Raw genomic sequence first — 25,468 nt, 5'->3', positions numbered from 1 at the left:
CCATAGCGACCAATCGACGCCATGGCCGCCGCGCCCGGTCCGCTACCGCCCGCCGAGGCCGAGGCGCTGGTGCGGGCGCTGGAGCGGACCGAGCTGCGGGACACCGGCGGGCAGGGGTGCGGGGACAGAGCGCTGGGAGGGGAACGTGAAACAAGGGCTTTGAATTTGGGGGTGGTCCCCGTTGGGGCTGTGAGGGAAGAGGAGGGGCCCCGGTTTTGAGGCCCCCCCAAGGGGTCATGGTGGGAGTAAGAGGAGTTGCCAGAAGGTTTAGGGTAGAGAGGAGAGGTCCTGGTTTGGAGGTGACCCCAGAGGGTCAGGGTGGGGTGAGGGGAGAGTAGTGGCTGTAATTCTGGAGCCTTCCTGGAAGAACTGGTGAGGATTGGAGGGTTTGTGAGGAGGAGGACGAGGACGGGTTGTGGACCTGGAGTGTGCCAGAGCGTCCAAAGGGGGTCAGCAGAGAGGATGGGCACAATTCTGGAGCCTTCCTGAAAGGACTGACAGAGATAGGGGGCTGCAGGGAGAGGGGTCTGAGGAAGGGTCCCAGCTCTGGGGTTTCCCCAGGGGCTCTGTGTGGGTAGGGGTGATGGAGAAGGGTCCCCCAGTTCTGTGGTGTCCCCAGTGAGGGTGTTGCTGGGGGCAGCCAGGACAGCAGGGCTGCCCCAGTGGAGCTGCTGCCCCAGAGACTGCAGGCTCAGAGCACAGCAGGGGCGTTTTGGGGATTTCAAGAGCGGGTTTTGCTTCACAAAGGACCCTCAGGAGCACAGCAGAGCCCCTGAGCCAGTGGCTGGAGGTCTGTGGCACAGATGTTCTTGTTGGCTGCCCTGCAGATGGCTTCGGCAGCATGAATATGTGGAGAAGCTCAACATGCATGGCATCCTGAGCGCCTCAGCAGGCCAGGAGCAGCTCCTCACTGAGCTGCTGGTCACCTATGCCAAGGTGAGCCTTCCTGGGGGCAGGAGGGATGCCCTAGCTGGGCTCGTCCTGTGAGTAATGCAATTTTGGAATAAAATGGTGAAGAATCTTGTTGTATCTCTGGAAAAGATATTTGACTGGTGGTTTGTCAATTTGGGTTTTTTTCTAAAAATTAAAAGTCAAGCTGTGGTATTTCTACTTGCTGGTCTCTGGTTTCTCTGTGGGAGGTTCTTTTGGTCTCTTTCATGCACTGGCCCCTCCAGTTGCAGATCTCTGCCCAGTACTTGAGGTATCCCAGCCCCAAAATATGCTGGGTTGCACCAAGGTGATTGCCTGGACCTGCTCAACTCCTCGGGCTTACCTTCCACCTTTGCAGCCCCAGGAGCTCTCTGCCTGCAGGTCTGTTGTGAGAAGCTGTTGGTTTCTGATCTGGATAAGTACAGAGGATGCCCCAAGGCCACTCTCCTCCTTGGGATGACTCCAGTGTGGCTGACCATTAGCAACAAAACTGGTTCCCCCTGAAGCGCTCGTCTGAAAGGCGTTGCTTCCCCATCCCTTCCCTGTCTAGATTCCTGTTCTCATTGGGGAGCTGATCTCTGTGGAGATCTGGAAGCACAAGGTCTTTCCTGTGCTGTGCCGGCTGGAGGACTTCAAGCCGAGGAGCACCTTCCCCATCTACGTGGTGGTGAGTAGAGGGGAGAGTGGGAACGAGCCTGGAAATGGGGTAGGCACAGCAACCCTTAAAGATAAATGTCACCCTGAACATCTCACAGCTGGGGTTTTGCATCTCACCAGGCTGTGGTGGACAGTGGGACACAGCGGGAAGTGCCTGGTTTTCTAAAGCCACGAGTGGCAAGCCTGTGCCTTTGCCTCCAGGAGGGCCTCACTCCCAAGGAAGCTGGCTTTGTGGAGGACTGTACCCTTTCTAATCCCACAAAGAGGCTTGCAGGAGCTGCTGGATGCAGCAAAAACCACTTCTGGAGGTTCTTCTGGCTCACAGCTTCCAGTGCTGCTCCCAGACAATGATACCCCTGGACTATTTGCACCCCTTCTGAGAACTTTTTCTCTGCCACCTCTAGCCAGGGCATCTCCAAGGTTAGCCAGGGCATCTCCAAGGCACATAACCTCTGGGTTAACAAAAGAGTAGCTTTTTCTTATTGATACCCTGGGAGCAGTGGTTCCTTGGGCCATTCTTGATGAGGGAGCCGTCTCTGGAGCTGGGATTCACTGCAGAGGGATACAGCCCTTGGCCTAGGGGAATCTGCCTGAGGCTTCAAAGTTTTAGCTCATTTTCAGTCCAGGGTAGCACCTGATACCATCCCGTAGTTCCCAGTCCCGGCTGTCCCTGCCCAAGGGACTCGGAGAAACACAGCCACACATAGCACTGTCCTGACTCAGGCAGTGACTCTGTGCCAGTGCCAGGGACTGCAGCTTGCCCAAGGGCTGTGGTTGTCCTGCCTCTGCAGCACAGACAGAACCCTGTGCTGCTGGAAAATATAGCTTTCCATCAACATGTTAGGGTGTCACAAGTATGTTAGCATATATATGGATATGAACTGCATGAACTGGAGTTGTTTTGAAGGTTGCATCACTTGTATTTTTGTCTTGGACTAGTTTTTTTGGCCACAACTACATAAGCAGCTTCTTAGAAGAGCCCTTTTATCTGTCCCAGTGTCTATGTCCTCAGTGCTGCTCCACTGTTACCTCACTCTTGCTGTTCTCCTGCAGTTGCACCATGAAGCCTCCATCATTAACCTCTTGGAGACAGTGTTTTTTCACAAGGTAAGAGGCAGGTTCATCTTTCCTCAGTGGAAAGTCCCTGGGGGTGGAAAGCTATGGCTATGGGGACTGGCCCTGTGTGAAACTCTTGTTGTTGTGAAGGAGATCTGTGAGTCAGCAGAGGACAGCATTCTGGATTTAATTGATTACTGCCACCGAAAGCTGACCCTGCTCGCAGCCCGGAGTGCCAGTGGACAGGCAGTGACCTCGGGGGAGCTGCGTGCCCGGGACATGGCCAGCCTCTCATCCATGCAGGTGAGCAGGAACTCCTGTAGCTCACTGGGGACACCTGTGATGGAGAATGTGGACAGCCTGCAGAGGCACAGGGGAGCCTTCCCATGAAGAACGCCTTGGCTGTGATCCTGGTACCTCCTGCCCACCTGGGAGGGTGTCTGTGCTGGTGCTCCTGTGTGCCAGCAGCTCAGCTGGGTCAGCGGCTGCATCCACCCCTCTCCACCTGCAGCCAGGCTTCTGCCCTCTCTAGCAACAGTGCCAGCCTGAGGCTTCCTGTGGGATGCACTTGGGGCTCTGGGCTAGGACATGCTGGAGAGCTGGTGGGCAGACTACTCTGTACATGAGTTTGGCCATTTGCCACTGCTCTTGGAAGCTGTGTGAGTGTCTCTCCTGGGAGCTTGGGAAGCCACCCTGCGTCACATTGCTGTTGCAGTTAAACATGAGAGGCTTCACCTACAACTAGTAATTGTTCTAATGTGTTTCCTCCAACTTCCTTGGCTCTCTAAGAAATACCTCCTCTGTGCTGGTCTGGGCCAGCAGCGAGCCCAGAGCTGTTCCCAGTCAGGTCCTCCCAGACTGACACACACACACCTTCCTGGAGTGGGAGATCTCTTTGCCTCTGGTGCTTCTCAGCACATGGAGCTGCTCATCAGGAGTGTCTGGAGGAGTGGGGTTAAAGGGAGAGCCTGTACATCCTTGTGCATCTATCCTTTGGCTTGTTGCCAAAGCACATGCTACTCTTCCAGAAAAGGGAAGGAAGTGGAGGGCTCCAGAGCACAATAGGGATGTTTTCCAGGAAATGTTTTCCCAGCTGGAGAGGGGAAGGGGCTGTCTCTGTTAGCGCTTTGACATGACTGAAGTTAAAAACCCAGACCGTTTTTAGCCAATAGAGTTCTCAGAAGCACTCATCTCCCAAGGAGCCTGGTTTCCTCTGATTCATTCCAGCCTCTCCTGACTCTATGTACAATAACCCCCATGAAAAAGCTGTTCCTGCCATCTTTTGTGTTGTGGAGCCTTTTGTCCTTTGTAACTCTGTACTGTGGTAACCCCTGTTCTGCTGTCCCCCAGAAGCACAGGCAAAAGATAGTCCCCGCCTCAAGGTAGCAGAGATGAGGTCTGGATACCAGAAGGAGCTGTGGCAATAAGTCTCAACAAAGCAATCTGGAGGAGAAAGAGCCCATAAGGATTTCTTAGTAATGTGTGGGGCACCAGCAAAGGGAACACATTGCTGCTTACCACAGAAATTTGGAAGGGAACTGTTGCAGTGGCACTTTGGAGAAATACAAGATGCTGAGGTCAGTGCTCTGCACACGGAAGAGTGAGCTGCTGAGCATCTGGGAGCAGAGAAAAGCTCTGCCTGTGTCAGGGAGAACTTGGCCCTGCTCAGCACAGCCATCTGCGTAGTTTCAAAAGAGGCTGAGTCAGAGGGTCAGGCCGTTAGCCTGAGCATGTGGGGATGAGCAAGGTGCCCAGTGCAGTCTGGGAAGGGAAAGAGGCTGGGTGGCTGGAGAATGTGGCAGAGCTGCGGGCTGGGATAACCACAGGCAGATATTCTAGCTGACTGTACCCACACTGAGGAAAGAGGCAGGAGGGGTGGATGTATGACTGCAGCTGCCCCAGGGCCAAGTTCCTCACTCCTCTTGTTTCTCTGCAGTTCCCTCCTCCCTCAACCCTCACAGGTCTCTGCAGAGCCATGAGACAGACCCCAAAAGGGAAGAGAGGAGCAGCTTGGGACCAGCCTCTCTCAGGGGGTGTTCCTGTGCAGAAGCACTGCTGCTGAAAGTCATTCATGCCCTGTTAAGGGCAGGGAGATGAGGGATGAGAAACAGTGGGTTGCAAGTACTTCTGTGCTGCCCTGGAAAACAGGTGGCACTGGCACTGTTGAGATGAGACACAGCTTGTTTTGAAGGGCTCTGTTTTCCTCCCCAATCTGTGGTTTCCAATGCACAGTCAGCAGCCTGCCTCCCTGTAGCTCCTGGGAAATGTGGCCTGAAATGCCAAGACTGTGCTCGTCCTTCCACAGGAGCTGCAGAAGCAAGCAGAGACAATGGAGTTTGAGATTTCCTTGAAGGCCCTGTCTGTGCTGCGGTTCATCACCGATCAGGTGGAGAGGTGGGTGCCTGGACCCCGGTCAGCAGCTGGCTGTACCAACAGTGGCAGTGGCACTGTGTCCCAGGAGGCAAACACAGCAGCATTCCACTCTGCTCTGTGGTACTTCCAGGGAACCCAGATCATTGTTTCTTTCCTGCCTCTCCCAGTTGCCTCAGGGAGCACCTGTAGATATAAACTCTGGCAATAATCTGTGAGTGCCATTTTCCCCCCTTCTGTCATATCTCCAGTCTGCCCCTGAGTGCGCTGACACGGATGCTGAATACCCACAACCTGCCCTGCCTCCTCGTCGAGCTGGTGGAGCATTGCCCCTGGAGCTGCTGGGAAGCAGGTACAGATAATGCCCTGTGGTACCTGGGGCACCATGGTGCTGTGCTGGGATCTGCATCCAGTGAGGGGTCTGCTGTAGGAGCCTTTGCAGAGCTGTTTTCCCTCTATGCTCCCCTCCAGCTCCTTCCTAGTGCTCCCTGACTGAAGCTGTTCAGCTTGAGAACAGCTGCAGCACAGCTGTGCTAGGGGCCCAGCAGTGCTCCCAAAAACTGATTCTCACTTGGGGCTGGGTCTCTGTTGAGCTGATCATAGCAAGGACTGGACTGTAACATGTCTGTCAGCTCCACGTGCTCCTCTGAGGAGTCTTCTGGACACAGATCAGAGTGCCAATCCTAGCCTGACTGCACTCTGCTGGGACAGCACTATGCTGTCCAGCTTAGCCAGACATGGGCTCTCTCAGGCAGCAAACCAATTGCCCTGATGCTGCTGGTCCTTGAGCTTTACTCTTGCCAAGGGCCCCTGTGTAGGCTGTGACCACCAGCCATTGCCTCCTGCACCTCCGCAGCCCCTCAGAGCTCCCCAGAGCCCCCCAGCTTCCCCTCTGCCTGCTCTCTAGAGCAGTGGAGGGGCACAGCCTGGGGTGTGGGAACCTGCACTCTCCCCCAGCCCTGCACTGGGGGGTCACAGCATGGGCAGGGGAGGAAGAGCTGCTGCAAAGCACGTGGCTGTGTGCCTGCAGAGAGCAGCCCAGCTGGATGTGGGAGCTTTCCTCTTTCCTCCAGCCATGAAACACATCCCTTCTCTCTGCCTGTGCACTTGGGGTGTTGAAGGGAGCTTTGATCCAGGGCCCTGAGGGAAGGACTGAAAAGAGACGAGCACAAAGGCATTTCCAGGCTGTGCAGATGCAGGGTCACATCCTGCTCCATGCCCCAGAGCTGCACAGTAGCTCCTGGATCTTGTTTTGCCACTTCTGTTACATTCCTGCTATTTCTGGCTTTCAGTGGCAGAGGAAACTTGAGAACAGCCAAGATACTGGCCATGCTGGCCCCCCAAAATGTGCCCCCTCAGCAGCTATGTTGTTGCAGAAGCTGTCTACCAGTCCTCTACACTCCTGGCCAAGTACAGAGGGAGATCTTTCCATTCCTGCCCCAGCCCTATTGTTTTAATACATATTCTTTCTGCTTTTCCTGCTCTTAATATATTGCCTCAGTACCAAGTAGGCTGCTATGCTGTGCAAAGGGTGGGGAGATTGAGGCAGGCAGAAGCAGAGGGGTTTCCCTGCAGTGAAGTGAGGCAGTGATCATAGCCAGCATCCCCACATTTGAGCTGTCTTCCCTCAGGCAGCATCATCTCCCTGGTTCTTCTCCCCCTCAGGCAAGCTCAAGAAGTTTGAGAATGGTGTTTGGCACATGGTGCCCCCTGACGACCAGGTGAAGATGACCAAGCTCGATGGGCAGGTGTGGCTTGCCCTCCTCAACCTTCTGCTCAGCCCTGAGTGCCAGCGCAAATACCACTTTGATGGCTTCAACAAGAGCCAGCTCCTCAAGGTAGGACCCTGCAGCACAAAGGCCATGAGCTCTGCAGCAGAGTGGGACCTTACCAGTACTTGGCACCTCTGGACATCTCACCCATCCTCACTGTGCACTCCAAGGAGACAGTGGTGGGATAACAGCAGGTCTGTCACTGTACTAGCAGCAGCAAAGCTTGCCTTTCTGGGTGCACCTCATGAGATCCCTGTGGTTCCCTCTGCCAGTGCCCCACAAGTCCCTGCTCTTGTCCTGCTGCTTACCCAGCTCTGACTCTCTTGTCTTGACCTTTCTGCATTTTCTCTTCTCTCCCATCCATGCCCACAGCTCCGTGTGTTCCTGACAGATGTTCTCATTGACCAACTGCCCAACCTGCTGGAGATGCAGAGATTTCTGAGCTACCTTGCAGTGACAGAGCCAGCTCCTCCCAAAAAGGATCTTATCCTGGAGCAGGTATCCTGTGGCACTTCCTTCACTTCTCCAGCTGGTCTGCTTTAAGCATGATAACTCCTTACCTGTTTTTTCTCCTTGGAAAAGCAGCCAAGCACCCATTTCATAGTTACACTCTTATTGCCAGCAAAGCCATCTGTGGGTAATGTGAGAGCCTTGTCCTGCCACTGCAGTGGCCAAGCAGTCACATCTAAGGACATAAATGCTGTGTTATAAACAGCTCGCCGGGTCACACCAAGTCCTGCATGGAGCAGACACAGCCTCTGGCTTGTTTTGACAATTAACTCTTCATTTAACTTTTATCAATGTTCTGCTGCTGAATTCTGGGCTTCCCAGTGAAGAGTCCTGTTTTACAACCCTGGCTTGGGGCTGCTTGGCACACTGTGTGCTGAGGGACAACACAGTATGCTGATAGAGGCTGGAGTCAAACTGGTCCCTACTGGTGTCTAGACCTTGGAAGTTGGGCCCTGATGGTCTTCAAACAGCTGTGAGATTCTTGGATTTTTAATCTGTGGAGTGGTAGTCTCTGGAGAAAAATGTTTTTACTGCCTTCTTGTGAGCTGATGGGAGAACTGAGTGTATAGGCAGCAGTAAAGAGGCTGCTGAGAAGAGATGGGAGAGCAGAGGCTCCCACACCACTTCCTGGAGTGGATGGTTAGGTTGGGCAGTGGCCTTTTGGGCTGTGTGGAAGGGAAGCACGCTGTCCCCACCATACCTGGCTGCATGGCCTGGGAGGAGGGTGATGTGCCCTGTCAGAGCTGGCTGTGGCTGATCCAGAGGCCTGGCCCAGGCTGGGGGCTGGGAGCTGGGGCTGGGGAAGCTGCAAACCAGCAAGCTGAGTGGTTGGGGCTGGGGATGGCAGCAGGGCGGAGGTGGATATGGATTCATGCCAGGTGCCTCCACGGCCAGTATGTTGGTGGCACAGCAACAGGCGGCTGCTACGCTGGGGACTTTGTCCAGGCTGCAACCCTTCTCCATGACTCTGCTTTTGTGCTGGTGCTGTCTCTGCCCATGACAAGGGCTGAGGTTGAGCCCGGAGGGCAGGCAGGGGGAGCCAGCTGGAAGCACAGACATGGGCTCCCTGCTCTGTCCAGAAAGCAGTGAACTCACTCCTTGTCACCAAGCCAAGCTAAGGAAAGGCTTTTTTCCATTTGGCGGCTCCCAGAGCAGCCTCCTCCCCTTTCAGGCCTGGCTATTTTTACTCTGTTGGAGAAGGCAGTGCTGTTTGAAGCAGCATCGTCCTCTCCAGAGCCTGAACTCCCTGCGCTGCTCTTCGCTGGTGCGTTTCCTTTTGAACTGGCCAGTCCTTCCCCACGTGTTCATCTTCAGGGAAGTGACGAGTGGAAAAATCTGCTCAGGCAAACGGCTCCAGAGCACAGGGTTCATGCTGCTGCTGGCATGCAGGGTGCTGAGGACCCAGGGCTTTCTACTCAGAAGCCCAGGCCTCAGGGCTGAACGCTCATTCCCAACCAGGCCCTGAAGGTTTTGCCTTGTTTCACCTGAATGCTCACTGGCGAGTGGATCCTTCCCCTCTGTGTACCCAAAAGCACTCATTGCCTCTGCCCACACTCCTGGGGCCCATGCTCATTGTGCCAAGAGCTGGCTGCCTGCCCCCTAAACACCCACAAACCACAGCACCTTTGGTCAGGCTGCTAGCACCCCTTCCTCCGGCCCTGCCTCTCCCGCCAGGTTCCTGTCATCTGGGACCACATCCTCAAGAAAAACTCGGGGAAGTGGGAGGCCATTGCGAAGCACCAGGTGAAGCATGCCTTCAGTCCCACTGAGGAGGAGCTGAAGCTCCAGGCACACAGGTGAGGCCCTGGCATATGCACACTGAGTGCCAGTGGGGCCAATATCCCCATTAGCAGGAGCTGTGGCTCTGCACTGGGAGGACAGAGGGGTTTGTGGTACTGGCTGGAGATGTTCCCTCAGTGGCGGGATGCAGTGAGGACAGCTTGCTGCTGGTCAGCAGTGCTCCATGAGCAGCCTCACCCCTCTCTGTCCGTGCAGATGGGCACAGACCTACAGCCTGGACATGATGGAGGCTCTGGCCCCCGACAAGCCCCGCTGCAGGGTGTGTGGTGCTGAAGCGGCCAAGAGGTGCTCTCGTTGCCGGAATGAGTGGTACTGCACACGGTAAGGGAGCCCTGCCAACCCCTGTGTCGCCTGCAGTCCCTTGGGACCCTCCCCCTGCAACCTTCCAGTGCTCCCCAGAGAACCAGAGACCTCACTGGAGGATACTGTGGAAGGGCCAGGGCCCACCATGCTTAGCACTGCTGGGTTCTTAACTGTTCACATACCTCTCCAAACCTTGTGGGGAGGCTGATGTGCAGGGCTGCTTGTGCAGAAGGGGCTGGTGAGTGTTGTGTTGCAGCTGTCAAGTGCTGAGCTGCCTCTGCCCACAGCAACAGCAGTGGCGGGCTGGGTTTTCTGTGGTGTCACTGTCTCTTTCCACTGCATCTTGGTGGGGCAAGAGTGGGGAGGAAAGCACCCCATGACCCTGTGGGTGCAGGTGACAGGCTGGAATGTGGCAGCTGTGATGGTGGCAGTAAATTAAATCTCTGGTCCTGAACCATCTGGCAAGGTCTGGTGGCTAAACCGTCTTAGCCCCCGGAACCAGCAGCCACATCCACCTCCTTCCTGGGCTAATCCTGGGCCATGCCAGCTCTCTTCCAGTGCCCAGAGCACTGTGGTGCTGGGATTTGTCCTTGTTACTCCTTCACTCCCGGGTGTGGACATGGCTCTGCTGCCCCTGACAGCAGCTTTACCCTCTGCAGGGCATGCCAGGTCCAGCACTGGCAGAAGCACAAGCCTGCCTGCAACCTGATGGCTGAAGTGCCGAGGAGTGGAGACAACCTGTAAGAGAAGGGGTGTCTGGCATCTGGCCCACAGCTCAGCGAGGCTAAGGTTCCCCCAGCAGCTGGAGAGGAGCTGGCAAAGGCCCTTCTGCCTGTTCCCAGCCCCAGGCAGCACTGGCCAGGCTCAGCCTTTCCTCTCCCACCACCCCACCATACTGCCTTCTCCATTAAAGCTCCTTGTGCACCCCACAGCCTCTTGGCTCCTATATTTTTCTCCTAGCTGAAGATGCTAACTGCTTCCTCACCTCCCTTGTGCCCAGAGAGAGGCATGCGTGTCCATTTTCCCCTCTGCAATAACAGAAATCCCAGAGAACCAAAAAAAGCCTGTAAGGATGTGGTTACCAGAAGGGCCAAGCCCTCTGTGGCCGGAGAGGGAAGGGGGTGAGAAGGCCTCCCACCGCCTCTTACTGTTGTTAGAGCAGCGTGGAGAGCAGAGGATGTGGTTTGCACGGGCACCTTGCTGTGAGTTTCGCTGGTGTTCTGTGAGTTTCTTGGGTGTTCGTCATCTGCCACCTCCCAGGGATGATTCCCCCCCTTTCTTCTCCACTGATGTGATGCACTGAGGGCTTGGCCCCCTGCCCACCAGCATCACCAGTAAACAGGGTTTACTGGTGCGGATGTACCTGGGCTGCATCCCCATCTCTTGCTGGTCAGCAGCTGCTGCCAAAGGCCTGGGGCCTTGGTCTGAGCACATCTGGGAAAGGTTGGTGGGGCCATGTCCTTTTTCTGACAGGGCGCCTGAGACTCTCCGACACCCCAAAACAGGCTTTACAGCAGGGCTGCTGCTGCAGGACTCACCACAGTAAGCAGGAAACTATCTCGCTCCAGCTGCAGCCCGGACTGAGCAGCTCGGGCTTAGAGCGTGGTGTAAACTCGCACCAAACCAGTCTGCGTGTCCAGGGCTGCAGCCTGCTAGAGCAGGTCCGAGGCTCTCTGGCTGCTTCTCACCTGCTGCCAGAGGTGCCTTCAGCCCCTTCCCCGCTGGAAGACTGAGGCGGGGAGCGCAGCTTGTCCCGGTCCTGGGAGAGGTGAGAGAGCGGGGCTGCCAGAGCGGGGCCCCCCCTTCCCCGGCGGCGGTTCATCCCCGCCTCCAGCCCGCCCCGCCGGGCTCGCCGGGACCGGAGTTGGCCATCGGGACTCCGGAGCACTGCGCCGTCTCCCCTTCCCCTGCCTCAGTTTCTCCCGTGGTTACCGGACAGGGCGGCCCCTCCCGATCCCCGCCCCAGCCCCAGCCCCGGCCCCGGCCCCGGCCCCCGCCCCGCCGCCGCTCAGCGCCCGCGGTCGCCAGGCCATGGAACTCATCGAGCTGCGAGAGCTGCAGCCGGAGCCGCGGCCGGGCCGGGGCCGCCTGGAACGGGCCAACGCGCTGCGCATCAGCCCAGCCCGCCGGCGCGGCCCAGGGGCGCATCCCGACCCGCGGCTGACGGCGGCACCGGGCGGCGGGCACCGCTTCGAGCCGCGGCGCCGCGGGCTGCACACCTGGTGCGATCTCTGCGGGGACTTCGTCTGGGGTGGCGGCAGGAAGAGCCTCCAGTGCCGCCGTGAGTACCGCGCCGCGCCCCGGGCCCCCCGTACCCCCGCCACCGAGCACAGGGCATCCTGCCCCCGAGCACCGGGCATCCCGGCACCTGGCATCCCCTCCAGGCACGGGGCATCTCGCTGCTCCGCTTCCTCAGCGCTGGGCACCCCCACCGAGCACCGGATATCCAGCCACCAGGCACCTCCACCACCGTGCACACCCTCCACCGGGCACAGGGCATCCCACCACCAGGCAGCCCTACAGGACACTGGGCATCCTGGTAGTAGGCACCCCAGCTGAGCACCAGGTGTCCCACCAGTGGGCATGAGTTTCCTGGTACCGGGTATCCCACTACCAGCCACCTTCACTACCCAGGTATTCCCAATGGGCACAAGGCATCCTGCCATTCGGGTGCCCCCACCATGCACTGGGCACCACTAGGAAGCACCAAGCATCCTTGTAGTGGATACCCTCACTGAGCACCATTTGTCCCACCAGGTCTCCTGGCAGCAGGCACCCACACCAGGCACTGAACGTTCCAGTGCCAGGCACATACCCTGGGTGCAGGCATCTCAGTACCAATTATTCCCACCAGGCATCCTGGTGCCAGGCCCTACCACTGAGTTGGGCATCACAATACTGGGCACCTCCACCAGGCACTAGGCAAACTCACGTAGAATAATCTCAACCAGGTACCCCACATTCCTGTACTGGTATTCCAGCACCAGGCACCCTCACTGGACACTGGGCATCCCAGTACTGGGCACCCAGACTGGTACTCATATTGGGCATCCCAGTGCCAGACACAGAGCATCCCATGCTGGTCAGCCCAGCAGGGAGCACAGGCACTGCAGGACTGGCCAGCACATGGCACAGCACCATGTTGCACGTGGGTGCTACCCCTGGGTTGGCCACTGCACGGGCAGGCAGCCAGCACTAGTACTGTGCCAGCCCTTGTCCCACCCTGACCCTGACACTCAGGCTGCCCATGGTGGTGACACTGGTCCTGTCCCTGTCCCCAGACTGCAGCTTCACCTGCCACTACCGGTGCCGGGCCCTGGTGCGTCTGGACTGCAGTGGTCCCCCAGGTGCCAGCGACGAGGACGATGGTGACGAGCAGGTGCTGGAGAAGGACACCAACGTGGTAGGGCCTGGGTCTGTCTGTGAGGGAGAGTGTGGGCAGGGAATGGCGAACCCGGGGGGCTGCCTGGGCTTGGGGGGCTGTGCTGGGCTGTGCCATGTCACAGCATGCCAGGCTGTACCAAGTTTTGTTGGGTTTTGGTGTGCTGTGCTGGGCTATGCCATGCTGAGCTGGCCAAGTCTTGCTGGACTGGGCTGAGCTTTGCTGGGCTGTGGGAGTCTGTGCCACACCAGAATGTGCCAAGCCTTGCAGGGCTGTGCTGGACTGTCTGAAGCCGTACCATGCCGAGCTGTGCCATGCCGGGCTGTGCTGTGCCCGTGTGTAGCCCGTGCCGCGCTGCCCGCAGTGCACCGTGCCCGAGCCGAGCCTAGCCGAGCCGAGCCGGGACAGAGCCCTGTCCGGGCGGGCGCGGGTGAAGTCACCGCCGGAAGCGGGGCCGCCGCGCCGCCCCCGGCCCGCGTCAGCCCCACGGCCTGGGCGGGGCACGGCAGGGACCGCGCTGAGCCGGGAGCGGGGCAGGATTCGAGAGTCGCCGCGCTGAGCCGAGCTGGGACAGGAGCGCGATAGGGACCGGGCTGAGCTGAGCCGGGACCGAGGCCGCGATAGGGACCGGACGGAGCCGAGCCGGCACCGGGATCGCAATAGGGACCGGGCTGAGCTGAGCTGGGACAGGAGCGCAGTAGGAATCGGGTTAAGCCGAGCCGGGATTGAGACCGGGACGGGGCGCAGCAGAGCCGGCACCGAGACTGGGAGCGGGCGGAGCCGAGCCGCGATAGGGACCGGGAGCGGGCCGAGCCGAGGCGAGCCAAGGGCCGGGCTGAGCGGAGTCGGGCCAAGGAGAGGGAGCGGGCTGAGCCGAGCCGGGAGCGCAGCGAGCCGGGCCCCAGCCCGGGGGCCGGCCGGGCTGGCGCGGGGCCGGGCGTGCCCGTGTCCCCGCCGGCCCGGTGGTGCCGCGGGCCGGGCGGGCCGGGCCGTGCCCTCCGCCAGCGCCGCCGGGACCGAGGCCGTGCCTGGGACCAGGACGGGAGACGGCGGCGCCGGGGGCTGCGGGGCGGCGGCGCTGGCGCTGCGTCGGGGCGGGGCAGGGGGCACGGGGGGCAGCACGGCCAGCAGTGGATACTGCAGCCAGGAGGACTCCGACTCCGAGCCCGAGCTCTTCTACACCGCCCGCACCTCCCTCGGCCGCCGCCCGCGCCGTCGCCAGGTCGGTCCCGGGCTGTGACGTAATGGGGAGCACGGGTGACGTCATCGGGGAGCACACCTGCCTCCGGGGCTGGGTGCTGGGAAGCGGGCGAGGGTGGGCTTGGTGCCTGGGGAAAACATGGGGTGTAGATGGTCCTGTCTTGGAAGTGAGCATCGCCCTGCTGCAGGGTGAGCATGGCCCTGCATGGGGCAAGAGTTGGGAGAATGCATGGCCATGCCATGGGACACGGTGGTCCTGTCCAGTTGGATGTGGGATGAGTAAGGCACCGTGGGGACAGTGGGGTTTTGTTGTCTGGCACGGCCATCCCAGGGCCCTCCATGCTGGAGCTGCTCCTAGAGAAGGCAAAGGATGGCATTTGGGGGTGCCAGGGTGAGCCCCCCGGGCAGCCTCACAGCTTTCCCTATCTTGCAGGGACCCCCGCAGGGTCTGGCAGTGCCTGCATGCTGTGTGGTGGTTGTCAGGGAGGGCCGGGAGCCCCTTAGTGCCGTGGGGACACGTGCAGCACTGTGTGGCAGCTCCCTGGCCCCATGTAAATAGTCATTAGTGGGTGCGGGTGGCAAAGGATGCCGAGCCGGGACGCCTGGGTCCCCTTGTGTGGGGCCAGCACTTTGAAGTGGGGTGCCGGCGGCATGGGCGGGCTGCACCTCCGGCCTGGCCCTCCTGCCACAAATCCCAGAGCGTCCCAGTGGGCTCCCAGCCTGCCCAGACGCTGTGGTGCCGTGCTGGCGGCTGCAGCCGCTCTGCCTTGGGGACGCCTCTCTGATCTGAGGTGCCGGGAGGGGCCGCTCTGCCCCAAGTGTACTTGCAGCGAGCTCACCCATCTCTGCAGCCCAGGGACGAGGGCTGGAGGGGCGACCGGTGCCGCTGTCCCCGGAGCAGGGCAGGGGCCGCGGTGAGCTCAACTGTGCTTCCCCGGCACAGCCCAGCTCAGCACCAGCCGGGCTGATGCAACTCCGCGCAACCGCGCGCGCGTGTCAGTCGGTGCTTCGGGACAGGCCGGGGACAGGCGGAGGGGTCCCCACCCGGCAGTGCCGCTCAGTCCGCCTGTTGTCACACAGGATGAGCCCAGCGAGTGGGAGAAGACAGAGCTGGACCAGACGCAGGTGGAGCAGCGGATCAAGGAGTACAACAGCCAGATCAACAGCAACCTCTTCATGAGCATGGTACGGGGCTGGCCGGGGCTGGGGTCGGGGTACGGTGCCTTGTCCTGGCCCCGCTCACCCCCCCGCTGGTGTCTCACAGAACAAGGACGGCTCCTACACCGGCTTCATCAAGGTGCAGCTGAAGCTGGTGCGCCCTGTCTCGGTGCCGGCCACCAAGCGGGGCCCCGCCCTGCAGGCGGGGCGGCCGCACACCCAGGGAGTGAAGCGCCGCACGTCCTTCTACCTGCCCAAGGGCACCGTGAAGCACCTGCATATCTTCTCGCACACCCGCGTCAGCGAGGTCATCGACGCCCTCCTTCGCAAGTTCACCGTCGTCGACAACCCCCGCAAGTTCGCCCTCTTCGAGAGGTCTGAGAAGGATGAGCAAGGTAGTCCCCTTGGCGAGCAAGGCGGCCCTGAACGTGCAGTGGTGGCCGTGTCCCTGTAGTGGCAGTTTCCTCTGGGTGGTGGCAGCCCTATGGTGACGATGTCTGCAGAGTAATCGTGTCTCCAGTTGTGGCAGCATCCCCGTGGCAGTGGTGTCCCCCCAGGTGGCAGTATCATGGCAGTACTGTCCTCCCTGACAGTGGTGTCCTCGAAGTGGCAGCTCTCTCTAGGTAGCAGCATTGCCACAGTGGCAGCATCCCTGTAGCAATGGTATACCCGTTTCGTGGCAGTGATCTCTGTCACCATGGGCATGTCCCCCGTTGCAGCAGAGTCCATCCACCCTGACAGCAGTGTCTCCCATGGAAGTGGCATCCCCAGTGGCTGTGGTGTCCCCTGTGCAGGTGATGTCCTCATAGTGGCAGCATCCTCCTGGTAGCAGCATCCCTTGTAGCAGCAGCGTCACACAGTGGCAGTGATGTCCCCATAGTGGCAGCATCCCCATGGTGGTACTGTCCCCAGTGGCAGTGGTGTCCCCTGTGGGGGTGATGTCCCCGTGGTGGCACTGTCCCCGTGGCAGTGTCCCCGCTGTGACACGTGGCCACCCTTGCAGTGTACCTGCGGAAGCTGGGTGACGAGGAGCAGCCCCTGCGGCTGCGGCTGCTGGCCGGCCCCAGCGAGAAGGTGCTGAGCTTTGTCTTGAAGGAGAACGAGACCGGGGAGGTGAACGTGAGTGCGGGGACAGGGAGGGGCCTGGCACCCACACCCCCAGGGGCGGAGGTGGCCACGGGGGGACGTGGCGGGTCCCTGTGGTGATGGCAGCCCCGTGTGCTCGCAGTGGGACGCCTTTACGCTGCCGGAGCTGCAAAACTTCCTGCGCATCCTGCAGCGGGAGGAGGAGGAGCACGTGCGGCGGCTGCGGCACCGCTACGCCCGCTGCCGCCAGAAGATGCAGGAGGCGCTGGCCACGCGCACGCCGGGGTGACCGCGACACCCGTACCCGAGGCCAGCCAGTGCACGGGCACTCCGCCCGCCAGCGGGTGGGGGCACCGGGGAGGGGGGTGGAACGGGGCACCGCAGACCCACTGGGCTGTCACAGCCCCCATGGGAGCGGCCCAGAGAGTGGGAGTGCCTGCAGAGAGCGAGTGTCACCCGGGAGTGGGTGTCCCCAGGGGAGCGAGTGTCCTGGGAGGAGTGGGTGTCACCTGGGAATATGTGTCCTGAGGGGAGCAAGTGTGACCCGGGATTGGATGTCCCTGGAGGAGTGAGTGTCTTGAGGAGAGCAAGTGTCACCTGGGAGTGAGTGTCCCCTGGGGGATTGAATGTCCCCAGGGAAGTGGGTGTCCTGAGGAAAGCGAATGTCACCCGGGAGTGTGTGTCTCCAGGAGAGTGGGTGTTCTGGGGGGAGCGAGTGTCCCCTGGGGGCTTGGATGTTCCCGGGGGAGTGGGTGTCCTGAGGGAAGTATCACATCCCCTGAGAGTGTGTGTCCCCAGTGGAGTGGGAAGTATCACTCGGAAGAGTGTGTCACCCGTGGAGTGGCTATCCCCAGGGAAGCAGTTGTGCCGGGGAAAACGAGTGTCCCTGGATGCGTGTGTGTCCCAGGGGGTAAGCAGGGCATCGAGCACCAATAAAGGCATCTTGGAGACGACGCCTGGCCTGTAGTGTGTCTTTGGCTGGCCGGGAAGGGACGGGACGGGACGGGACGGGACGGGACGGGACGCGAAGGCCCCGCGATGCCCGCGGTGGTTCCGGGAGGCTGCGGCGGGACTCGAACCCGCGGCCCCGGGCGGGGAGAAGGGCGCGCCGCGCGCCGCCGTCACGTGACGCGGGCGGCGGAAGTGGCGCAGCGGCGGCGCGGGCGGCGCTCGGTCGGTGTCGCCGGGCGGCTCCGGCCCGTCCTTTCGCCCGGCCTCGCTCCGGCCGCCGCCGCCGCCCCCGCCATGGGCGCCAGCGGCTCCAAGTCGCGGGGGCTGTGGCCCTTCGCCTCCCCGGCGGCGGGCGGCGGCGGCCCCGAGGGCCCCGGCGGACAGCAGGCCCTGGCCCGGGCGCGGGCCGCGCGCGCCGCCACCCCCTTCGTATTCACACGCCGCGGGTGAGAGCGGGCACGGGGGTCTTGGGGGCGGCGGGCATGGCGCGGGGGGCTGTGCTGCTGGACCAGGAGGAGCCGCCGGCACCGCCGGGCCGGCAGCGGGCGATCGGTGCAGCCCCCCAGGGCCGCGGGCCCGGCCCGGGCAGCGGGGGCCCGCAGTGCCCGCAGGCTCTGACCCACCCGCCTCCCCTCTGCTTCCGGCAGCTCCATGTACTACGATGAAGACGGGGATCTTGCTCACGAGTTCTACGAGGAGACAATCGTTACCAAGAACGGGAGGAAGCGCGCCAAGCTGAAGAGGATCCACAAGAACCTGATACCTCAGGTGAGGTGTGGGGGACAGCGAGAGTAAAGCGCCACTGTGACAGCTGAAGTCCCGGCTTTGCAGGAGCCTTCTCCTTCAGGGCATCTTGTGTGGGAAGGTGGAGGCTTTTTCCTCCCCCTCGTTTCTGCCTCAGAGCCATGACACCCATGTGTCCTGGCTCACATCCATGTCACCCAGTGACTCTGTGACAGAAGAGGGAGAGCTGGTTGTACCCTCTAGCTGCCCTTTTTGGAAAGAAGCAATATCCGAGCCTTTTAGAGCTGCCAGGCTGGGGAAGGATAGCTCAGCTTGGTGTATGTTGTCGGACAGGGAGTGACAGGCAGCCCTGCATGGCCACAGTGCCTCATTGCCAAGCACCTTCCAGGAGGTGTGGAGTGCTGTGCTGGCTCAGCTGGTGTCATGTCACTGTGGAGGGACAGGCCCTGTCCTGGGGAGCAGCAGCCAAAGCCCATCACCTGCTGACATGAGTGTGCACGTCCCCTCCAGCTGCTCAGTAGTGTTGACAGCTCTGTGTTCTGCACCTCAATGCAAAAGTCTCCTCTTAAAATAAGCAACTGTTATGAAGCTAGGCAGTGGCTGGGACACCAGTAGAGGGTCTTGGTGCAGAGCAAAGTAGCCTGCGTGTAGGAGAACTTTCAGGGGCAGAAATGGAGAAAAAGATCTGTCAGTGTGCTCTGAGGGGTGGGCAGCCCCCCAGGGGGATGGGACCTCTCTGAGCACCACAGGCAGTTATAGAGGGAAGAATTTGGTGCTGCTTCCCAGACTGCTGTTGTTGCTGAGGCTATCTCAGGCTGTGGGCCTGACTTCTTCTTGATGTGGGTTGAAAGTCATGCAGTTGGAAAGCTCGTCTGAGCCAGAGGAAGCACGTACCAGCACTGAATAGCCCTTTGCTAGCCCAGGCTTTGCTCTGGCTCCGCGGGTGCAGGCCCAACCCCAAGCCCCCACTCCCCCCTCTGCCCCCAGCCCCCCACCTGCCAGCGGGTCTTCCTAGTGCTGTAACAGGAGAAGGCTTGGACGGGCCCTGGGAACAGTGCCTGTGGCTGGTGTGGAGGGAGCGTTCATTCAGCAACCTCCCCTCCCCTCTGCACAGAAAGCTGCTTTTCTTGTGTGCCAGCTGCCCTGGCTGCATTCCCTCAGAGAGCTCTTTTCATTCCTTTAAATCCCGTGAATGAAAGGTGCCGGATGAAAAGCCTGGATGGCTGATATCTGCCAGTCATGCACCAGCTGCTGCACAGGCAGTGCCTGGCAGAGCAGCTCCCTCCTTGCTCGCCCTGCCATGTGTGGCAGCCAGCCATGCTGCCCTCGGCTCTCTAGGGATGAGTTCGAAGGGCAGAGTGCCCTTTGTGCTGCTGTTCAGGCCATACCACGTGTCACAGCTGCTTTTTGGACTCTGGTCCCTCCGGTTCCTCGAGGGCACAGAATCCTTTACCCTGGGGTGACAGGCAGGGGTTGGGCATGTTGCTTGTTGGTCCCTTCTGCTCACCACTCTGACTCTTCTTTCAGGGCATAGTGAAACTAGAGCACCCGCGCATTCACGTGGATTTCCCGGTGATCATCTGCGAGGTGTGAATCCCAGATGTCTCTGCCTGCTGGTGGGAGGCCCTGCCCCGCCATCCCCAGCCTTGCCAGGCCAGGCTGCATCGTGTTCCCACCCAAGGAGGACTCTGGGCATGCGGCAGGACGGTGGCTCTCCCCTCGCCCGGAGGGGAGGCGGGACGGAGCAGGCCCTCGCAGGAGATGGGTGACCTTGTGCAACGACTGCTTACAAACATCCTCGCTTGAGTCAGAAGACTAAAATACCTTTTGTAGCCTCTAGCCCACGTTGGATGGGTAACTGGAACTGCAAATGAGCTGCTGTGTGAGCTGTTAAAGGGAGAGTGAGCCTGCACTTCTCACCAGAGAGAACCCCCTGCTTCTCAGGTATGCGGCCCAGGGAGAGCCAGGGCACAGTGACAGGCTGCCCAGTGCCCTGGGGCCCGCAGGTTAGATGGCCAGTGTTAGAGCGTGTCCCTTGACACAGGTGTGAGGTGATGCTCCCCTGGATGGGTCTGTTGATGGAGGATGAACAGGGCAGGCTGAGGGGTCTGGCTGGCTGCTGTACTCCTCTTGGGAAGGGGACGGAGATCTGGTGCCACTCTCTTGGATCTGAGTCTCTTCCCCCTGTGCATTTCCCCACTTATGTCAGCTCTGGGGAGGTTGACTTTGCTGCTGCCTGCTGGAGATCTCTGCAGTCCATGGCCACTGCTGATGGCAGCAAGGTCCCAGCTGCACAGCAGATTTGCCTCCCACATTGGCATACTGGTTCCTGCTGAGCACCATCCCTTGCCTGCTACGGGCCAGGCTGCCAAGCAGTGTCCTCAACCCCAGCTGCTGTTTGAACGTACCTCCCTGTAGGGTGGCCCTTGACTGAGCCAAGCAGGAAAGGAATCCTCTCTTCCTTCCCTGTCTCCCAAAACAATCAATCGGTGTACCTGGCCCAGCTTGGAAATCTCCCTGGCGATGTGAACTGTGGTTCCTCCCGCATCCCAGCTGGCGGCGGAGGAGAAGCGCGATGCACTTTAAAGGGAGGCTTTCTGCCCCGCCTCAGAAGGTCTTGCTCTTTTCTCCTCTTTCCTCCTGCACCAGGTCTTGGTGGCACCGAAAAAGTTCACACCCCTGCATACGGCCAGCTGCTGGGGGAAAGGCCTGACCCCAAATGCCCCTCGCCAGCACAAGGAGCCCCTGCCTCCCTGCTCAGCTGCGCCTGGACTGGGCAGGTGGAGGAGGACCAGCAGCAGGCACAGCTTTAAAGTGGGTCCGAGCCTGCTCCCCACAGCAGCCGGCCCAGCTTTCCTCCTCTTTCGTTCCAGAACTTACTTACTTTCTAAGCACTTCAGACGTTTGCTACCTCGATTTTTAATTTAAGCTGCTGGCACTTGGCTGCCAGCCCTGTCAGTGTCTACGTTGGATGTATCCATCCCCGCGTCCGTTGAGAGCCGCCCGGGCGCAGGGCCACATTCCCGGCTTCGGGGAGATAACAGCGGCGTGGCTGTTGCTGTCTTCCTGTCACCACCTCTTCCCTTCACGTCCCTTCACCCGCTGTTCCCATCGACAGGAGTGAGCACGCAGGGTGAAGTGCTTGTGCTGGCTGCCACCAGGCAGGAAAGCGGGAGGGCAGGGCTTGTTCTACACTGTGATGCTGGGCACTTCTCTCGACATCTTTTGTTCTACTTGCTTGAAAGAGTCTTGTCTTAAGACAATCCCCCACTGAAGTGTTTCTTATTTGCACCACCTGCTCTTGAGTTTCTCCCAGGCCGTGGCTCCCTGGGAAGGGCATTGCTCAGGCTCCACAGGAGAGCAGGAACTGTTGTCCCCAGGAAGAGGAGAGAAATCTGTGGTTACATTGTCTGTGCTGCCTTGCTGCTCTCTGAGGGCACTGCACTGAACCCACTTGGAGTACCGGGGAAGATGAAGGAGAAGTGGGGAGGGACTCAGTGCTGTTTGCCTGTCCCAGTGGGGAGCCTCTCACGGCTCCCAGACATAAATCTGGCACGGCGGGGTCTGAACCCAGGGCAAGGGACAGAGCTGAGAGCAGCTTAGCAAGGATGCTTTTGTCCTTCTTGTTAGGCTGTCCACCCTTCACCCAGGGTATTAAACATGCTTCCTCAAAAAAACACGCCTTCTCCTACCCTTCTACCCCCCCAGTGTCTTGGGAGTGGCAGCAAACCTCTACAGGCTGCCAACAAGCTGCATCCTGCCCTGCTTCTTCCCAGGCTGGTCCCCACAGCAGCCAGCCCCCAGGCCCCCTCCAGCCCTCCTGCAGCAACAGGGCCTTAGGAGCACCTGGAGGGATCTTAAAAATGTGAAGGTCACTGTAAATAGTATCTGTGTCCACTGTGGTGTTGGAGCAAGCAAAAAAAAAAAAGTTTTCCTTTTGATTCTTTTTTTTATGATTTCTGTGCGATGTTGTGCTTTCCCGTGTGGATGTGTAGCCGAATCGTACTCACCGACACTACGCTCCTTGCTCCTCTAGAGTGTGGGTAGGACCCATGGGTTTGGGAAATGTACACTATTTACGGTCCTTCCAGTGCATCTGTTCACTTTTGTTAAATTTCAATAAAATTATTTGTAGAGCCCACAAATCCAAGAGCTGTTTTACTAGCGAGGGTGTCTGTGCTTAAGGGGAGGTGGGTTTTGCCACCAGCACTTCAAGCCCCCTGTTTCTTCGAGAAAGGGGTGTTGGTGCATATGTGGCTGAGCTGAAGGTGAAGGTACCTGTGAATCAACAGCCATTTCCAGGTGCACCAGTTGGCACATGGCACTGGCAGGAGTTGTTGGCTTTGTCAGGCTGTGACTTTACTTGTAAACATCCTTTAAATATATAACTAATATTTGTTCAGCTCTGAAGGTTGGAGCTCAGAACCTCTCCCTTCCACTGTGGGGTGGTGGGTGTGGAGGGACCCGGTGTTTGAAGGCAGCCCAGCCTCAGGCTACTCTTCCCATGGCTCCGCCTGAGCCTCGCGGGGGGGAGGATCCGCCTGTCTGCTCTTCATCGCCTGTCCTGCCAAATCAGTGTCTCATTAATCACGGGGCCCTGACGACTTTCAGGCCCTGTGCCGGGATGCCGCCCGTCTGCCGAGCGCTGCCGGCTGTCCATGGGACGAGTGTGATCTCACTTTGTGCCCTGCGTCCTGTCCCCGGCAGCCCTGCAAATGTTTTCCTGTGGCCGCTGTCACCTCTCATCATTTCCTCTGCACAAGCCTGCTCGGAAATGAGCCGCTGACGAAAGCTGCAATGAGAGTGAGTGGTCAGCATGTCCTGCCAGTGCTCTAGCCTTGTGGAGGGAGAGGCTGTGGGACTTGAACCTGTTGATCCATGGAGGTCCCAGCACCAGGAGAGATGGATGGATCATGGTGGCTTCGAAGGGGACTGGGTGACAGTGCAGGGTGTTATGTCTCAGTGAGATTACACAAAGCAATGGCGGTGGATCTCTGGATCTCTGTGTCTACCGAGGCCACCCCAGCCCTCTCCTGCTGCCTGTGGGGCAGGGCCATGCCTGGAATCCCCCAGCCCAGGGGCCGAGGCAGGTCCTGACCTCCCCTTCTGGCTGAGTTCCTTATGCACCTTTCTCGGACCTGTCTGGCACGAGCGGATGTGACTCATGCCCTGTTATCTTTATCTGGCATCCGTGAGGGATTCCCATCCTCCCAGCTGCCTGCAAGGAGCAGCGTGGCTCACCCTGGGCTCTGCCCAGTGCTGCTGCCCTGCACTCTCTCCTCTCTTGTGCCCATCTGGAAATGACTTAAAATGATCTCATGCTCAGCAGGGCAAGGGGAGGCTGGATCTGTCCAGCTGCCCCCTCTCAAATTCTAGAGTGTTCCGGAAGGGAGGAGGGAAACCGAGTCAGGCAATGCAGAGCCCCGGTGAGGGGACAACAGCGAGAAGCTGCGTGACATTGAGGACTTCCAGTGAAAAGCTGTGACCCCTCTAGCCACCCTGCTGCTGGGGGGGCTGGGTACCTTCGCACGAGGAGGATGGAAAATTTTAGGCGTTCCTGCGGCTGGCGAAGGGAGCCTGTTTACTGCCCAGAGGGGAAGGGCAGCGCCTGCAGCGCTGGGACTGCTTGGCTCCCCACAATCTCTCTCCCAAGGGCTTTGGCAGCCAACGCCCGGCCAGTGGCTGACCTTCCTTGCTCCTCTCCCAGCCAGTGCCATGGGGTACAGCCTGGATTTGGGGTGGCTGGCCTGGATGCAGTGCCCATTCCTGGTGGTACTGTCACCCTCTCGGTGGGAGCTTCACCACAAAAGCTGGCACCCATGTGGTGTCACTAACTGGAGCCATCTGCAGGTGCCCGCGGACAGGGCTCCACGCTGGCGGCACCAGGGGCTGACACCGAACAATGCCGGGCTTGGCGCTCCCACCCGATCCCTGAGGAGCTGGCGGGTGGCTGGGGAACGCTTCCGTAGATTCAGCCCCGCTTCCTTCCCCCGTCGGTCCCGGCACACCCTTGCGCTCCAGCGCTTCCTCCACAGGGACACCCTGATGCCCTGCAGGCTGCCGGGGCCAGCCCTGGCCAGAGCAGAAGGGACAGGCAGGACACGGAGACTGCCACACAGCTGGTCCCTGAGCCCGAGCTGTCCCCCTGTCCGTCTGGGGGGACCCGCTGGAGTCTCGACAGTGCCCCGGGAAGAAGGATGGTCCCCCAGCCTTGCAGCTCCCACGGTCCCCCTTGTTCCCTCTGGGCAGGAAACTCACGGGGCTGTGGCTGAGTCAGCAGCATCGATTGCCCTGCACAGGATGTCCTGTCCGGCACGGGCACCGCCCCGGGGTCACTACTGTCCTGGGGACACCACTGTCCTGGGGACACCACTGCTCTGGGGACATCACTGTTGTGGGGACCCTGCTGCTCTGAGGATCACCACTGTTCTGAGGTCACCACTGCCTCGGGGACACCAAGCATCCCAGGGTCATCACCATTCTGGAGTCAGCATTTTGGGGCAATGTTGATACTGGGAACAATCACTACTCTGGGGACACCATTCTGGTGTCACCACCATTCTGAGATCACCACCGTTTTGGAGTGACCATGATCTTGGGGACACCACCACCCGGGGACATGATCCTGGGGTTACCACAGTCCTAGGGTCACCACAATCCCAGGGCCACCAGTCTTTTGGGATTACCATGATCCTAGGACTACTACCACCCTGAGGACACAACTGTTCTGGGGTCACCACCACCCTGGGGACACCATCCCGGGATCACCACCACCGTGGAGTCACCTCAGTCACAGGGGCACCACTGTTGTGGGGTCACTCTCACTGTTTTGCAGTGACCATGTTCCTGGGGTCACCACCACTGTGAGGATTGCCTCAGTCCCGGGGCCAGCTCTGTTTTGGGGTCACCTCAGTCCCAGGATCCCCGCAGTTCTGGGGTCACCTCAGTCCTGGTGTCACTCCTGTTTTGGGGTCGCCTCAGTCCCAGGATCCCCGCAGTTCTGGGGTCACCTCAGTCCTGGTGTCACTCCTGTTTTGGGGTCGCCTCAGTCCCAGGATCCCCGCAGTTCTGGGGTCACCTCAGTCCTGGTGTCACTCCTGTTTTGGGGTCGCCTCAGTCCCAGGATCCCCGCAGTTTTGGGGTCGCCTCAGTCGCAGGATCCCCGCAGTTTTGGGGTCCCCTCAGGCCCGGGGTCTTTCCCGTTTGGGGGATCCTCTCCTGCCCTCGCCCCGCGGCGCCCCCTGCCGGCCCCTCCCACGGCCCCGCCCCGCCCCCTTCCGCCGCGTGTATGGGGCGGGTCCTCTCGGGCCATACCAAGAGCGTCAGAACCGAGAGGGGGGTGGCCCCGGTTTCCCGGTGCCGCGGCCCAGCGCAGGTGTGTGCGTGCGGGGGGCTCCGCCGCCGGCCCGCGGCCCCGGAGCCCCCGCGGTGGTGGGCGCCGCCAGCCTGGCGCGGCGCGGGCGGGGCGCGGGGGCGGGGCCGGGCGGGCGGGGGGCGGCGGCCCCGCGGGTGGTGCGCGCCTGGAGGTTTAAAAGCGGCGGCGGGGGGA

At 60.2% G+C, this 25,468-nt stretch overlaps 3 protein-coding genes across 3 annotated transcripts; all 3 read left to right on the top strand.

Moving 5' to 3' along the window:
* The first annotated feature begins 10 nt into the window (after positions 1-10).
* Positions 11-10,294, top strand: ZMYND10 (zinc finger MYND-type containing 10). The gene is made up of 12 exons (XM_071550571.1): positions 11-116; positions 828-936; positions 1,481-1,597; positions 2,641-2,694; positions 2,794-2,946; positions 4,949-5,037; positions 5,265-5,365; positions 6,679-6,851; positions 7,158-7,283; positions 8,970-9,091; positions 9,291-9,416; positions 10,058-10,294. The coding sequence occupies exons 1-12, from the start codon at positions 22-24 to the stop codon at positions 10,140-10,142; spliced, it is 1,350 nt and encodes a 449-aa protein (XP_071406672.1). The 5' UTR covers positions 11-21; the 3' UTR covers positions 10,143-10,294.
* A 1,118-nt stretch (positions 10,295-11,412) lies between these two features.
* On the top strand, positions 11,413-17,177 carry RASSF1 (Ras association domain family member 1). The gene is made up of 6 exons (XM_071549718.1): positions 11,413-11,679; positions 12,680-12,801; positions 15,061-15,165; positions 15,245-15,533; positions 16,142-16,257; positions 16,367-17,177. The coding sequence occupies exons 1-6, from the start codon at positions 11,430-11,432 to the stop codon at positions 16,511-16,513; spliced, it is 1,029 nt and encodes a 342-aa protein (XP_071405819.1). The 5' UTR covers positions 11,413-11,429; the 3' UTR covers positions 16,514-17,177.
* A 191-nt stretch (positions 17,178-17,368) lies between these two features.
* Positions 17,369-22,064, top strand: TUSC2 (tumor suppressor 2, mitochondrial calcium regulator). Its single transcript, XM_071549716.1, has 3 exons — positions 17,369-17,621; positions 17,823-17,943; positions 19,447-22,064. The coding sequence occupies exons 1-3, from the start codon at positions 17,470-17,472 to the stop codon at positions 19,510-19,512; spliced, it is 339 nt and encodes a 112-aa protein (XP_071405817.1). The 5' UTR covers positions 17,369-17,469; the 3' UTR covers positions 19,513-22,064.
* The last annotated feature ends 3,404 nt before the right edge of the window (positions 22,065-25,468 follow it).

The sequence above is a fragment of the Pithys albifrons genome, chromosome 3 (genome assembly GCF_047495875.1).
Source record: "Pithys albifrons albifrons isolate INPA30051 chromosome 3, PitAlb_v1, whole genome shotgun sequence".
NCBI classification, from domain to species: Eukaryota; Metazoa; Chordata; class Aves; order Passeriformes; family Thamnophilidae; genus Pithys; species Pithys albifrons.
This window is presented reverse-complemented; position numbering and strand designations above follow the sequence as displayed.